The sequence below is a fragment of the Corvus brachyrhynchos genome, unplaced genomic scaffold (assembly GCF_000691975.1).
Source record: "Corvus brachyrhynchos isolate BGI_N302 unplaced genomic scaffold, ASM69197v1 scaffold101, whole genome shotgun sequence".
In the NCBI taxonomy this organism is placed as follows: domain Eukaryota; kingdom Metazoa; phylum Chordata; class Aves; order Passeriformes; family Corvidae; genus Corvus; species Corvus brachyrhynchos.
The window spans coordinates 10,762,502-10,778,673 of NW_008237239.1; the positions used below are offsets into that span (position 1 = coordinate 10,762,502).

Sequence of the window (16,172 nt, forward strand, 5' to 3'; positions counted from 1 at the left end):
TCCTGGCCATTTTGCTGGCTGTTGGAGTCAGGGAATGGAAGGAGGTGCACAGGAAGTGAGACCATGCAGCTGTAAAGCCTGTCAAGTGTAACGATGTTTTTTTAAGCATATTTTCTTGATTACCCTCCCAAGGGACCAAACCCAAAAGATGGTTCTATTTGATTTTTAGGTAACCCAGAAACAAAGTGTTTCCCAAACAAATAATCACATTGCAGTCTGATATTGGTCATTATTACAAAAGAGCGTTTTATTTCTGGTTTTTTCTGGGTGTACTATATTGCAATGTAACACTATGCAGGTCTATTATCATATTAAGATTCTTGCTACAGAATTAAGTTTGTCCATTTGGTCAAATTTCAGAGTTTTTTCTTGGCATTCCTACAGGACTTGTCACCACTTAAGCACATGAATTACTGAACTGCCAGAAAAGGGTTATAAGACTTGGAGCTCTTCAATCAGAATTTGCAAAAGTTGTTGGGCTGGCTGGATGCACGAGGTCAGCACAAACATCCATTCTAATTTTGACCAAGGGGAAGATGCACATCTCCAGATTCTGATCACAAGTAGATTTGCTTGTCAGGGTCAATGTACTAGGAAGGTTGTCTTCTTACTTTTGATACAATCTTTGTCATCTCTAATTCCATTACCAAGTAAGATTTTTACTATTTTTGAGCAATAATGAAAAAATGCCTTGCTTAAATTCTGGAGCTGTCATACTTTTTAGGCACCTGATTAATATAAGTAGTTATACAAACTCTTTGTATATATACAAACCATGCTAAAGTATTGTCCACAAAATGTCCATCCATTCTAAGTCAAATACTATTGGTCACAGAAAAGTCTAGTATGAATTGCATGTGAATATACATATGAGCAGTACATGATTCACTGAGCAAATATGGCACTTTTACATATTTTCCTGGATGTCATAGAGAATTAGGAAACAATCTTCCCTCAGCTGACTCATTTCTAAGTTATTGTAATATGGGTTTGGAAAATACACCCCAGACTAGATAGTAAGAAGTTTAGAAAAGTCAACAGTGCAGCTACCTGAGTTTGTTTCATTAAGAAATTAACAGTAATGTGATATTTTATCATCCACTGTGAGCCTGAGGGTTGTCTGCTCACAAAAGCCAAGCTGCCTAACCCTGCTCTACACAAAACAGCACAGTTCTCCAAGCACGTGGCTCGGCAAGACGAGGAACTGACCTAGCACCTCCAAAGGGACTTGACCCACCTTCTCCTTGTACAGACCCTCACTGCAGAGTCCTGTCCCCTTGTTACTCCCATCCTAGCATCCATCCAATCCTTTAGAGAGCTGATCCAGCAGAAAATTAGTACCTTTTTTAGACTGGCATAGTTTTCTGCTGGCTTAAAAAGTTGATTTGTCCTGTGGAGGGATCAGACCAGCACCAGACCTGTAAAGGTACATGAGAAGCAGCTGGAACATGGTGGCAGGAATAGGGAGCATGGGAGGAAGAAGGAGCTGCCCCTTTTTGGTGACAGTGAGCTGTCAGACTGATGAAGCTGTCTCAGCTAACCAAACCCTTGGAGAAGATACAGTTATTAGTGTGAAAGTGCTTAGACCGGTATAGTTTATTCCTAGCAAAGTGAATAAAGATATGCCAGCACAAGGCACTTTATACTCATGTAACTGTGTCCACATGAGGGGTTGCACTGGTATAAATATAATCAGTAACAAACAAAACCTCCACATCCCCTAAGTGATGTATTTACAAATATGGCATAGAACAAGCCTCCAACCTTCAGTTATGAGGTGTGCACAACTTCCATTCAGAAACCAGACCACAAACTACACATGAAACAACATTAGACACAAAATAAATTAGGGATTTAAAATGCTACATCTAGGAATATAAAGACCTTTTAAAAAACTTTAACTGTAATCCCATATTTAAAATCTAAATAAGAGAACTATACAGCTCCACCAATTACTTGGACATTTCAAACAGTTTACATTCATCAGGGACAACAGCACTTTGGTTTATATAATTAGGTTAATAGGAGCAATGAAATGTTTCTCTTCCTCACGTAACATCAAAGTGAAATACATTTAGAATATATATACTGCCAAGCTGTTCCAGTAAGTGCATTCCACACACGAGTAAGGGTAGCTTTTGCAACAGCGACATCAGTTATAGGTCTTCAATAGAACTGAATCAAACCTCTTCAAAAATTGATTTGATTCCTTCGTGCCTGACCCATTAATCACATGGATCTTCTCCAGAACACAGCCAAACACAAAAAATAAGTCTGAACTGGTACTGTGGCAAGCCCACACACCAGACTGCATAGCACACCCCAGATTAATGAGGAAGTTCTCATTGTAGTTTGTCTCCCCACCTTTATAAGTCATACTCTTAAACCAGCTGTATGCTTTTGCATCAAGCTCAAGAACTCAGATTAACTGTAGCTCAAGACACACAATGGCAGTTAGAAAACATTTAAGAGCAACCAATCTGACAACTGTCAAATATTTTACATAAATTTAAACAATCAGCAACTCAACCTCTGCAATTTATGAACAGCATTGCCTCCTACAGAAATACTTATTCCTAGATATTCTTGTGAAACATTTATCCAGTGCCTGCATCTGACTCAAATATGTGTCAGCAAAATATTTTACTACTTTGATTATCTTAAATTAGCTTGTGAGCAGCACATCCCTTTCAAACCTGACTAAAAGAAATCAAATGGCTGGATTAAATAAATGTGCTGAACATGGCTTCAGAGAGTCAAGATCCCTACCTGATGCACAATCATTGGAGATTACATTATTTTAAAGAGCAGACTTCCAACTGCATGATTTCCAATTTAATTACTCTCTGGGAGATGAAAACATAGCCTTCATCACTGTCCTTGGGTAGGCTGGGTAGGCTGAGACTTGTGAGAAATTAATGTATTCATTTAATCTCACTTTTGCAAATCTGCAAATATTCCTGTGCTAAGCTTGGTTTTATGCTACCCAAGCTCAATTAAGGAGCACATCAGAGGCTATTTCCTTGCCAGAAGCTTTACAAACTAAGCACTATTGTGCTGTTTCTGGATCCCATTCCTAGAAGGTGCCAAACAATTTGGTGGGGAAGTGGGCTGAGGGGGCAGAGGGCACTTTCTCTCTTGCAGCACAGGGTGTTTAGGGGAGGATGGGGTTTTTCAAGACAGCATTTCATCTTGCTGAGTTGACATTTCCAATAGGGTGAGTTCATTGCTCCCCTTCCACTCAAGTTAGTAGGAAATGGGCAGTCACATCCCGTTGCACTGCTTGGAAAACCTTCAACGTGAGTCACTTTGGTCCCGATTCCGCTGTGAACTGTGACTTTACTCTTCCTGGACCCGAGAGGAAATTGCAGTGAGTGCCTCCTGCTCAGTGCAGTGTGTGAATGGGCAGCCAGACTGAATTGCCAAAAGGCCCTGAAGGAGTTCTGCATGCCCCCTCTCACCTGTTAAAACATATGAAGAACCTTTTCTACTTGCTTTGACCATCTGAGAAAACCCTGTTGAAAGTAAAAAGGGATTGTCAGCCTATATTTGTTCTTGTTAGATGTTGAACACCTTCTACTGCCACTGAAGAAAAGAGGAAACAAGGCATTCAACAACTGCAGCACCACCTGTTGAAAACCATGTCCTAAGGGATTAACAATAACCAGGAAGACAATATAATCATCTGTTACAAACTATGCAACCCAAAGCATACATCTTAAACACAGTTTCCCTGGTGGGATTAGGAAATTGAAAGAAAAACCAGCAGACAAAATCATTTACTTTTACCAGTAAAAATTAAGTTAGAGATGCCCTTGTTCTCGGGGCAAAACAAACTTAAAAATATCTTAAAACAGTGAAAAAATATGAGAAAATTTTATTTAAAAATATATGTAGTCCTTACTCCAAATTTGTTTGTACAGAAAGGATTTGAAAAAGAAAAAAATAATGACAAATTAAATGCATATTCAGAGTATGCATTCTCTAGAGTGTTTTTGGTAGAAGTGTTATTTCTGTAAAACTGAGCAAGAAGTTATTCAGCTTTCATTTGCTCCCTGACATCAGAAGGCAAAGTTTCAAACAAGTTGTCCTCTACAGTAAAACCAGTCCTCTTCAGAGCTCTACACTCACCGAGCTCAGGTGGAAGGATTTCAAAATGATTGCCTTTAATATCCAAGTAGGAGAGCAATGTCAAATTACCAATTTTAGGTGAAAGGACTGACAAGTTATTTTTCCCAATTTTCAGAGTCTTAAGTTTTTTGCAAAAGTATAGTTCATCTGGAACGCTCTCCACTTTGTTGCAAGTAATGGAAAAGTACTGTAAACTCTGCAGAACTCCGATTTCAGGCGGGATAAAGCGAATGTCATTGTAAGACAAATCCAAGTATCTGATTTTGTTGCATAGGAATAGGTGGGATGGAAGAACCTCTATTTTGTTATGGCTGAAGGAAAGCCGCTCTAGACTGGTGAGTTTCTTTATATGCTCTGGGATGTAGGTTATACTGTTGTACCACAGCTTTAGAATTGTCAATTTTCGCAGATGTTGAAAACTTACTATTTCTTCAATGGATTTGAGGTTATTTTCCTTTAGATCCAATTCCTGAAGACTGAGAAGGCTGAAGACTGCATGAGGTATGCGCTCTAAATCACAATGAACCAATTCCAGCTGTGTCAGGTTGACCATCTTCTTCAGGTTGTTGAGCATCACTAACTTAGTGCCATCATTATGGATACACAGTTTTTGCAGGTGACTTGAAACATCGACTGCAGATTGTGGGATTTTGGACAAATTACTTTTTATGTGAAGAACTTTTAGGCTTTTAAGCTCCCTAAAAGACTCCAGTGTAATGTTTTTAGAAATATCGTGACTTAGGGAGCCAATTAAATAAAGCTCTTCCAAATTTCTGAGGCCATACATCCAGTGTGGAAGTTCTCTGATGTCATCAAACTTGACGCTCAAGATCTTGAGATTCTCCTTCAGAAAAGCCAAGGCGGCACCGTGGATCTTCACAGAGCACTGGTGCAATGAGAGCTCCTGGAGATTATCCAACTGTGCAATGGTTGCTGGTATCATTACATTATTAATTATTTCAAGTTTTAAAGACTGCAGCTCAGTAATTTCAAATACTGTATCTGGTAGTCCAGAAAGCATGAAAAGCTGTAGCTCCAAATGGCTGTGGGAGTTTGTCTGTAGCCTCTGTCGCAGTTTATCCGCAGTCCACTCATTGTTTAGGTTCAGCTGTTTCAGCTTATTTTCACTGACTTCAGACAGAAAAACAGCAAAGCGCTTGGAGTAGAGAGGATCATACTGATCAATCATATGAAGCATAAAAGCAAAGTCATTCTTGACATCTGGGATATCATCAATTCCTGTCTCTTGCCGAACATACTCAAAAGAATATTCTTTCAGTGAACGGTAGAACAACCAGTACAGTGTATAAAGGCAAGTCAGGCCATAGATGCTTACAAAGCACAGGTAGCAGTAAGAAAGCTTAGAGAACAGATGTGCCATTGTGTGATTACAGCAAAAATTCTTGTATCCTGTCATGTCTTCAATATCAACGTTACAGACTACTGTAAAATTAACTTCTGAGACAAGTGCTGTGTTGTAAGCAATAATAATAAGGAATTTAATTACCTTAAGTACAGTCTGGCGAACATACATGACATAGAGTATATCACCCTCCTCAACATGCAGTCGAAATTTCTTCACCTTTTCAAACAGTGCTTTGGCCTGTTCACCTTCTTTTTTATCTAATGCCCCAGGTGTTCCCTTATCCACAACTAACTTCTCAGGGATTGATTTTAAAGACTGCGTCTTGACCAAAGTGCCTTCAGTGCTTGGCTGACTAGTATTAGACTTGCTGATGTTGTTCTTCCTGTTATCCTTCTCTTCAGAGTCTTCCCCTGATACTTCAGATAAAGCTCTTGTTGTCCAGGGAGAATCAAAACATTTGCCAAGTATTGAAATGAAGTGTTCAATTTTGGAGCTTGATCCAGGGAATTTGAACCAAAAGTTACTACACAGCATGAAGACCAGTGTGTGTATAAGGACAAGGTAAGGGAAGTACTTGGCATACCAGTGCAGGGCCCGTTCATAGCACACCTGATTTATAAAGCTGTATTGCTGAAGGTCCAAATCAGTCTTGAGTCCTTTCATTTCAACTGTAGCTGGAGGGGTGGATGGCTTCGGTGGTGGAAGGGGAGTGGTATCAGGGATTGTGTTAAACGCATTTGAACTATTAGATTGGTTCTGGCAAGGCTGGACGCGCTTTGGAAGGCATATTATCTTGTCTTGCATGACCTGGAACACACAAAAAGGTATCTTTTGAACTGATGTACAAACAATGGTAGCAGCATCAATGGGTACCTGTCCTTGGAGTTCCTCCAGCTGCCAGGCATTCCTCCCCACAGCCTGCTACTTGGCCCCACAGGCTGTGCTAGTATTATTCTCAACAAGACACTTGTTCTATATGCCAAGAACTAGGCCCCCCCTTTCTATCTATGGTTAGCCTTCCATAATTTGAATAAGAGGGCACTGAGACAATCCAGAAAAAGGAGAAATGTAGGGAATGCTTCCAGAAAAGACCAGGGATCTTCTGCACTGCTCTCCCCAGAGACAGACTGTTACTGCCAGGTGTATGCACCCTGGCTACAAAATGTTCAGAGATAGCTTAGGCTTGAAAGCAGCACAACTGCATTCATGTGGCTGTACTCTCACACTGTGATGTCTTATCACACCAAAAATGGCTGACAAAGGGCTAATGTGAGCATATCTGGACTGGGACATTAACAATCTTCAGTCTTCATAAAGACAGATAAGGACAGTCCTTTAAAGGCATTTGTGTGTGCATAGACAAATTTTATTTAGTTTCTCACACATGTACATAGAGTCGTTATAAAATCATAGAATGATCTGGGTTGGAAGGGACCTTAAAGATCATCAACTTCAAACATCCTGCCATGGGCAGGGACATCTTCCACTAGACCAGGTTGCTCAGAGCCTCATCCAGCCTGGCCTCAGACACTCCCAGGGATGGGGCATCCACAACTTCAACCTGTTTCAGTGCCTCATCATCCTCACAGTGAAGAATTTCTTCCTATATCTAATCTAAACCTACCCTCTTTCAGCTAAAAGCCCTTTCCCCTTGTTCTATCATTACACGCCCTTGTCAGAAGTCCCTCTCTATGGGGAGCTTCTGTAGGATGGAATATACACCTCAGGGAAAAAACGTAGCTCTGTTCCTGAGGCTGTCTACAATTAAAAAAAAAAGCAATTTTCTTAATTTGGGGTGGTCATCCATGTTGACAGATGGAGTTCAGAGTGCCTTAGAGACCAATCACCTTTGGTTTAATTTGGGATAACAGTTCTGAGTTCAATGCAAGGCTCCCTATAAGTCAGAATTTAAAATGCTAATCTGCATGATAAACCAAGGAACTCTCTTACTTGCCCTGAATGACTAACTGGGATTAGCCCAAACTAAGAACGTGCGTGTAGTGTAGATATACTCTTTGATATCATGGCTATTGCAAGCAATAAATATAAGGTATGCAACAAGAGCTACCAAAATCAGATGATCCTTGATGATCCACACTGGTGTAGGGAGAGGCTGAGATAAGACCACATGTGTTTTGAACAACATCAGTGCCATAACTGTTGGCACATCAAAAACTTCTGTAGTTAATCTATGTCTGTAAATGCTACTGTGATATACACCCTTACTTATATCCTGGATTTATGTATCTCACAGTAAGTTGGAAAAAAAAAAAATTGTCTATTATTTCAGTCTTTCCACACATCATTTTCCACTGTGCTTCCTCCAATCAAGTGGGCAAACTTAAAACAGCTAACAGATATAACAGATGATTTACTTCGTGTGGTTAAGCAAATACTTATCTACTAATGCAAAATTCAGCTCTATATAAAGAGATTTTTAAACATGAATGTTGTATCAACTGAAAATACTTGAGAATGGAGAATACAGGCAAAACTACAGTTGATTTCATGTGAAATTTGAGAGACAGTACATCTAAATCCTAGGCCATGTAAGTAAGCAAATTCCTCTGAAATAAGAGCTCTGTCAATGTGTCCCTTTAAGTCCATTTCAAAGTCATGCCAAGAAACGTGAGACTCATGTTTGAGCCAGTACTATATTTTTGTGGAGTCATCCCAAACAGTATTTTTCATTTCTTTTCTGCTTTTGGCTCTTTAGCAAAATGTAACTAACAGTGACTGACAGTAATGTCAATTGTTTATGTGTAAGCATCCTCAGAGATGTTTTGGAATGGAAGAGATATAATATTAGCTGTGGGTGGTGTTAATAAAATCAGCACAATAATTTCAAATCCCTTTAAAGCATAATGACAGAAATATTAACATTTGCAAAATAAAGAAAAACAGGAATTACAAAATTACATTTTTTAAACTTTCAAACAGCAAAATGGTAACAAATAGGAACTGAAGCTGACAATCTGTTCTGTTACACCAAAGTGAGGTGAAAACAGCGATCCAGACACCGGCCAAACCAACAGCTCTTATCTTAGCTGGCACAGCTCCATTGACTCTAGTGCAACTCTGCTGATTCACAGCTGCTAAAAGTCTGGTCTGTGTTATTTGATGTTGCTACTTAAACAGCTTTAATCCTGGGACCAGCACATTTTTGCTTTGTTCATGGTGAGCCCAAGAGATAAAACAAATTGGGACACCGTCTTTCCAAGGCCCTTCCTCATTTGTGGTGTTTCTTTCAGCAGCCCCGAGAGCACCCGCCACACCTCTGTCCCTTTGATTTACCTGTAACGTGCACCCAAACACTCCAATCATCAGCATGGCCACCGAGAGATAGTCCGTGAACACATCCCACCAGGGCTTCAGCACCCGGAACGCCGGCTGCTGCTCTGAGAACTGCCGGAACTCGGTCACAGGAATCATCGTCCTGCAAAAGAGCAAGGCCAGCTCAGTCTCCTGCAGCTCAGACCGCTCATGCTGTGTGAGCAAGTGAAAAAACCTTCTCTGTGAATGGAACTCCCAGGATGTGGCATAAAAGTTCCCAGCTACTGACACCCCACCTCAGAAGAGGGATGCTCATGCTGTCACTTATGCAGCTCTTGTGAGGAAGAGAGAGCCTGGGATCCCATCCATGCAGGCAGGCAAATCCCTCTCTCTGTTGACTCCAGCCATCTCTGATGGGTCAGTGAGGCCTTCTGCATCCCTGAAAATCAGCCCATTCTATACACAGAGATGTTCAGCTTCATACACATTAGCCTTGATCTCAAAGGTCTGCCTGAAATGCTTGTCCTGCATTCAAACTTCACACACCCTTTTAGTTACCATGTTTCATTCACTTCAATTTTACTCATGGTGGTTTCAGGAATGCTTTGGAATATTTTTGTGCATACTCACTGCAATTTTAAATCTACTATGTTTTGAGTGCAAGTTCCTAAAGTGCTTTAGGTAACCAAAACTACAGGCAGATCAAGGGCTTTATCTTCACCTCAGATGTCTAGGCTTACATCATCACGTCCTCTGAAAAATCAGCTCACACATGAGCATGTACGGGCAAAGCAACTGATTTTAAAGCCTACAGCATGATGTGTAACTGAATCCCTGAGACCAACCAGTACTGAAACTCCCTAATAAGTTACAGTGGAAAGATAAATTCACATGGGAATGTAACAAAAATACTCCCAAGGGCACTTAACAAAATTTGTCCATTAACTAACATCATAAATGCTCACCACAATCACTTAATATCACAGTTTTACTGGAAGTCTATAATCCTGATTCAGCTGCACACTGGGACCCATTAACATGGTTTTGGTGACATCCATCTGTGTGCAGGCTTAGTGACAAGCACACACTTGCTGAGAGGCTGCCCAGGAACTTAAGGGATTCAGTTCATTCAGAGCCAGGGAACAGGAAGGGAATGATTCAAGCCCTAATGGCTGCAATTCATTGCAGGTGTACAGCCATCCTAAAGATTAATAACTGACTCCCACTAACTGTCCATACTTGTATGGAAGAATGCTCACTTTGGAACCTTCTCAGGGACTGCTGTGTCTCTGCCTGCCCAGCTGATCCTCAGAAGGTACTGTAGTCCCCAAAGGCATAAGATGAAGTCTGTAAATGAACTTGTGCTAGTAGCTAGGCTGGGGCTTTGCAGCTGAGTAGCATAAAAACTCTTGTTCCTTAGCCCCCTCTCCTTTTGCAACCCTTCCATGTTGCTTTAAGCACTACTTGGCCAGACAGGAGACACTCTCTCAGCCTCCTGTCCTTCTAAAGTCTGTCCTCAGGATGCAGGCTACGATCCCAGATAAAACTGCACACACCTCTTGCACAACTGGCAATCCCCAAGAGGAAGGCAGGCTGTCCCCCCACAGCACCTCCAGATTAACAGACCATCAGTGAAAATGACGGCAATGCAAGCCTGACTTCACACAGCCAGGTCAGAGACTTGGCAGCACCCTTGCCAACAGGCCTGAATTGCTGCAGCACTGGTGGAGGAATGCAGCATTTGCTATCAAATGGCAGGCAGCCAGGAACCACAGCTCTGCTTTTTGTGTGCTTGTCTTGCAAGTATTAGCATACATATCAGGGGAGATGCACCTCTACAGGAGAGAAAAGCTGGGGTAGCTGCTGGGACAAACCTTTGTTGCCTTTCACTCTTCTTTTATAAATACTGGTGGGAAAAGTGGATCTTAAGTACATGCCCAGCAATCCTGCAGCTAAATCTCTGCTGGCAGCTCCCAGTGGCACCTGAGCTGAAGAACATCATGCTCAATCTCTCTTCCATTCCCATATGCATTTCCACTGCCATTGGTAAGGAATTACCCTTCTCTTTTCCATTTCCATATAAAATGCAGGTGACTGAGTAGCTGCTGGTAAGCTTTCATTTTTTTTTTCCATCAAGCATTGAAAAACATCGAAAATTCTCAAAGAATTCCACTAATACAAATGTTAGCTAAACAGTTGCCATGCAACAGTCCTGCTCAAAGTTTTGTAACACATATACTACTGTTGGCTCAGGTTTTGAGGCCAGCTGGCTGACTGGAATGCCATCAGTACACCCAAGAATACCTATCAACAGATTGCTTTAAAACCATGACATTTACTTCCCAGCCCCGTAATAATGGCTTAGGAGTGCTTTTTCGTATTCTGATGGCACAGCCTCTAGAGATCCCATTTGTAAGGGTTTTTTCAAAAGTATAAACAATTTGAGTGTCAGGTGAAGACAGAATTATGTTTCCTGCAGTGGAGATTCTTGACAAAGCACAAGTGCTCACATGCACGGAAACGTGTGGAGACCCAGGAGTGACTGGTTAGACACCCAAGTAACCGTGGATCTGAGCCACAGTGTTATGAAAGGCGTCAGCACTGAATCAGGGCAGTGCCTGACAGCAGATGTGACTGGAAATTATCTTGCAAATTACTGTGCAGGGACAGCTTTCAGACCAAAAAATCATTTGGCTGTTGTTTTTTACAGGTTTCACTACGTATTTTTAGGGGTCTTTGTTGTACTCTATTTTTGCTTTATTTCTCCTAAGTGATACATGGGGAATTTAGATGAAGGCAGATAGGTTCTAGTACCACAAACACATGCTGCCCTGATCCCTTGTTCCCTTCAGAGGCTGTTGTTTGCATAGCGTGACTCCTCATTAGTAGAGTGCACATACTGTTACCCGATTAATGGGCCAAGCTGAGGGAGAGCTGCACACAGAAAGCCTCTCTGAGCCATCCTAGAAAACCCATCTCTGGAGGTGGAAGGTTCACAGTCCAACACAAGACATCAAAACCCATCTAACGTTTTCCTACATTGTTGTAAAAAGAAAACAAACGTTACTGAACGACAGCAATAGTACCGCACAGAAAGTAACAGTAAAAAAACCCAACAATGTCTACCAGCAGATGATATTTTTTAGCTTTAGGGCAAAAAGACATTCACAAGAAACTTTGCACGGCAATTGAATGTGAAGAAGTAGGAAAACCATTTTTCAACACTCACTGGAGGAACCCTATTGCCTCTCCCCTTCCTGTACTAAGAATCAAGGAAAATGCTGGAAAGAAGTGCAGAGCAGCCTAGGCTTACCAGCACTGCTGACATCTGCACACAGAGCAAAATGACACCAAGTCACTTTTCATTTGTCTCCCACTTCCCTCTAGCATTTTTTCCATTCTGGCTTCTCCAGGGATGGAGAGGACATCTATTAGCAGCAACTCAGACCTCAGAAAAGACACAGCAGGTCCACCTGGCTCAGAGCAATCCTGAAAAATCCCTCCTGGCCATGTCCAGAGTCCAGCTCTTCCCCACTGCTGCACCCAAAGCTGCACGACTGGCAGACTCAAATAATCACACACAAACCAGGTCTGCACACAATAAAATGATTCAGTCAATCATTAATTTGAACAAATCAAGGGATGCTAAAAAGTCACACTGCAGTCCAAGTCACAGCACACCATTTACTGTAGGACAACATCTCTGGGACAGCACATCACTTACTGTAGTTTCTTATCTCTCCTTGTAACAAGGAGATAAAAGACAAGGAGTTCAACATTTCATCTGGTGAAAACTAAGACTGCATTACTAATTTCAGTTCACTCACATTCAAAATGTTATTTAATTGCACAATACATTATAGCTGAAATGGGGCATCTGACTTACTGTAAAATACTATTCTAACCTACTTTAGTAAATACTAGAGTTCGAAATATTGGATATTCTTTTCAATTAAAACCAGAACTTGTTCTTTTTTTTTCTCTTACATTTTAAATAATCCTCAGACCCTAGAGAAAAGAAAACAGTACATGAGATAAATCATCTGGTATTCAGCTACCAGAAGGAAATAAAAAAGGAACTTGGATTAAAAACCAGTTGTACTGTCTGTTAAGCAGTGCTGCAGAACAAAGCTGTGGGTTTGCCAAATTAAATAAAAAGAATAATAATAAAAAACCCAAACAGGAAAAAAAGCAGTAACAAAAAATCCCAAAACAAACAAACAAAAACCCTCAAAAACATCGGAGGGGAGAGAAATTAGTAGGGATTCTTATTTTAGAATTTCTAAGAAATGTAGAAAACTTGGTGAGTGAAAATGAATATGTCCTAATAAGATGAAATACTTGAATCCAAGTACAAATGTGATACCTACTCCATCAGAAAACCCAACTGCAGGAATCAGCTAATGCATGGGAGATTAGGAGTGAGACACAACAAATTAATGTGACCTAAAAGCGCAAAGGAGAATAAATAGATCCAAGTCAGGGGGGACAAAAGTATTGGAAACAAATTAAGACTTGATAAATCGAGAGATTGAATCAAAGGCTGATTGTGAAACGCCGCACCGTGGAGCAAAGCAGCCTCTCAGCAGTTGGTTTACATCAGAGGGAATAAAGGAAAGCAGTGAGGACAGTCTGGAAGTAACGATGGCTCTTGCCAGTGCAGCTAAAGAGAAAACGGAGGCACCAGACAATCCCCGTGATGTCCGCAGCAGAATACAAAGGAAATCAATTCCTGAACTTCCTGCCCACAGGGAGCTCCAGGAGGGGGGTTTGTGGGCCTGGGTGCCACCAGCCCGACCGCCACCAGCCACAGCAGCCAAGGGACCAGCGTGCCCTGCTGGCACTGCTCGCTGGCACAGCACAAAGCCCTGGGGACAAGCCCTGGCCTTGGCGTAATGCTTCACAGGTAGGCACTGTGAGGTGCTCACCGCAGCTTCGTGTCCACCGAGGAGCTGTGCCCTGCCTTGCAGCAGCACACAAGGGACCCCAGTCGGAGACAGGACACACGGTGCCAGATGGGCAAACACTTGGGGACATGGAGGGTGACACGCCCCCTCAATAAGCTGTATTCCTCTTGCGTCTTGAGACACTTCACAAAGCAAAGACATTATTGCTCAGAGAACTGCCCCTCTGGTACAACCCTGAACAAAGCTGCTTTTGGCTTGTAGCACCTTCCAGGCCCCAGGCTCCAGCTCTTGCTAGGTGACTGGTTGCTATTTTTAAGCGGATTCTCATAGAGTCACTTCATTCATTTTATGGAGTGTAACTGTGTGGATTGGCAGCAGCCCTCAGGAGAATTAAAGGGTCATGCTGCTGGGGAGGGCTCTGCCACCAGTGAACAGCACCCGCCGCTCCCACTGCCCCACCTCAGCTTTCAAGGCACAGCCTGTAGAGACACGGCAAGTAAAAGCAGCACAGTGAGCAAAAAGAAGGGAATAACTGGGAGGCTCTGCCTTTCTCTCACCCGGGCAGGTCGGACAGCATGTGTTCCTCACTGAGGCAGAGTCCCAGCAGCTCCTGCCACTGCTCCCCACCATGACAAGCTGGCCTCCGGGCTGCCTGTGCTGTGCTGTGCTGTCAGGAGAGCTGCCAGCTGCTTGGTCTTTCGTATCAGGGATCTACTGAAAGGAGAAAATGCTAGGCCAATCCTGCTCTCCTGGCTGTTTTAAACATACTGCATGTTAGGATAAATTATGAAATGCCTTTTGGGAATAGCGCTGCAAGGTCTCTGGGTTGGTTGCCATATATGATTTATTGCATATTCATCTTCATTAAAGCAACAGAGCACAGCTCGTATTTAACACAAAACAAACTTGGGACCTGGCAGCAGGGACTCAGCAGAGCCCAAGGGCTGTGGGCCACGTGTGCAGGGGCTGCACACCAGGGGGTTTTTACACAGGACAAGGCATTGCACACCCCAAACTCCAGAGTCCTTCACTGTAAACACTTGTTACTCTGCACAAATACCATAAAATCACTTTTCACGTGCTTTGTGCTGTTTGGCCTCAGCCAATGGGCCAGGAGGTGAAATTAAGCTGGAGTGCTTTTCAGCACAGGACCTGAGGCTCCACTGAAAAGCAGAATTTTACATTCCTGTTTTTACCTGCTTTGGAACTGAACACTGAGACAGTTAAATAAGCATGAGTAAGGGAGTTTTGCAGTCAGGTTGATAGTGATGTATTCTCAAAGAGGCTATTTAAACAAAGTCTCTGGTCTGTGCAGAGCCCGAGGGCTTAGGGCGACAGTCTCCTCTAGCCAGAGCTGATAGACACAGCCTGGAATGAAAATGGCTTGGTGCTATCATCAGTCATATATTCTGTTGATTATAACTTTGTCAAATTTGTATTTTTAGATGGGACTGGGTCCCCAAAACTACCATAAGAAAAGATCAGTGTAATTTAAAACAAAATCTGAATGAAGATCTAGCCAATAATTGTTCAAACCATTCTAGAAACAAGCTTAGGAAAACAAATTGGATGTGAACCCTACAAAAATTGTGGTCTTTTCATTTATAACTTTTCAGATCATCCATGCCCCAAAATTTGACCTCTGTATTGGGAACACAGATTTTACTGCAGTGTGAACAGCTGCCTAATTTATAAACCTTTGGAAACTGTGGGTTTGTGTCCTTTGATCTTAGCAGACGAACATTTTCAGCATGTGCCCAGAAACCCCTCACAGCTCCTGGCACTGCCTGTGCTGGCACCACAAATGACAGATAATGGACCTGCTTCACTTCATCACCTAACCAGGAGAGGACTAAAAGTAGATGTGGGGACAAGACAACAAGCCTGGGAAACTGAGATTAGACTAAGGGGGAAATATGATGATAAGGGCTGGAATTAGTAACTCCTAATTCCCAAGAGGTTTATGCTCCATTCTTATCTGTGTATTCTCACACACATTGTACATGCAGCGAAATAATGTCTGAACTACCCTGACATTCAGTTTTGGGAATTATTTTGCTACATGTTTGCACTGACCAAGATGTCCAGCATTTTGGTAAGTGTAGGTGCTTGGTCAGTTCCCATGTAACATACAATAAAACCTCTGCTACTGACTTCTTCTTTTGTAGCATTTCAGGAGGTTGCTAGGTGCCATTGGTGTTTCCTGTAATATAAAATTCAATTTAAAAAATAATTTTTAAAAAGGCATAAATTTTTTGGCTGGAAAAACTACTTTGAACACTGGCTTGTGTAGCCTGTGTTTGAAACATGACAGCTCCCTTTTTGTTCCATTGATTGCAACAGAGATTTTCATAGGAAGAAATACCATCACTCTGAAGTAAGAAGTACAAACAAATGATGCTGTTTCTTAAACATAAATCCCATGTAAAGGAACTGGAAAGACATTAAAAACAAACCATTGCATCCAAACAGTTATTTTTAACAGTCCATGTGTT

At 41.9% G+C, this 16,172-nt stretch overlaps 1 protein-coding gene across 1 annotated transcript; it reads right to left on the minus strand.

The window, feature by feature from the left end:
* Nucleotides 1-222: 222 nt before the first annotated feature.
* On the minus strand, nucleotides 223-8,965 carry LRRC8C (leucine rich repeat containing 8 family member C). The gene is made up of 2 exons (XM_008630292.2): nucleotides 8,792-8,965; nucleotides 223-6,304 (listed from the first exon to the last, which is right to left on the minus strand). Exons 1-2 carry the CDS (start codon nucleotides 8,927-8,929, stop codon nucleotides 4,034-4,036), a joined length of 2,409 nt encoding a protein of 802 aa, XP_008628514.1. The 5' UTR covers nucleotides 8,930-8,965; the 3' UTR covers nucleotides 223-4,033.
* Nucleotides 8,966-16,172: the final 7,207 nt, after the last annotated feature.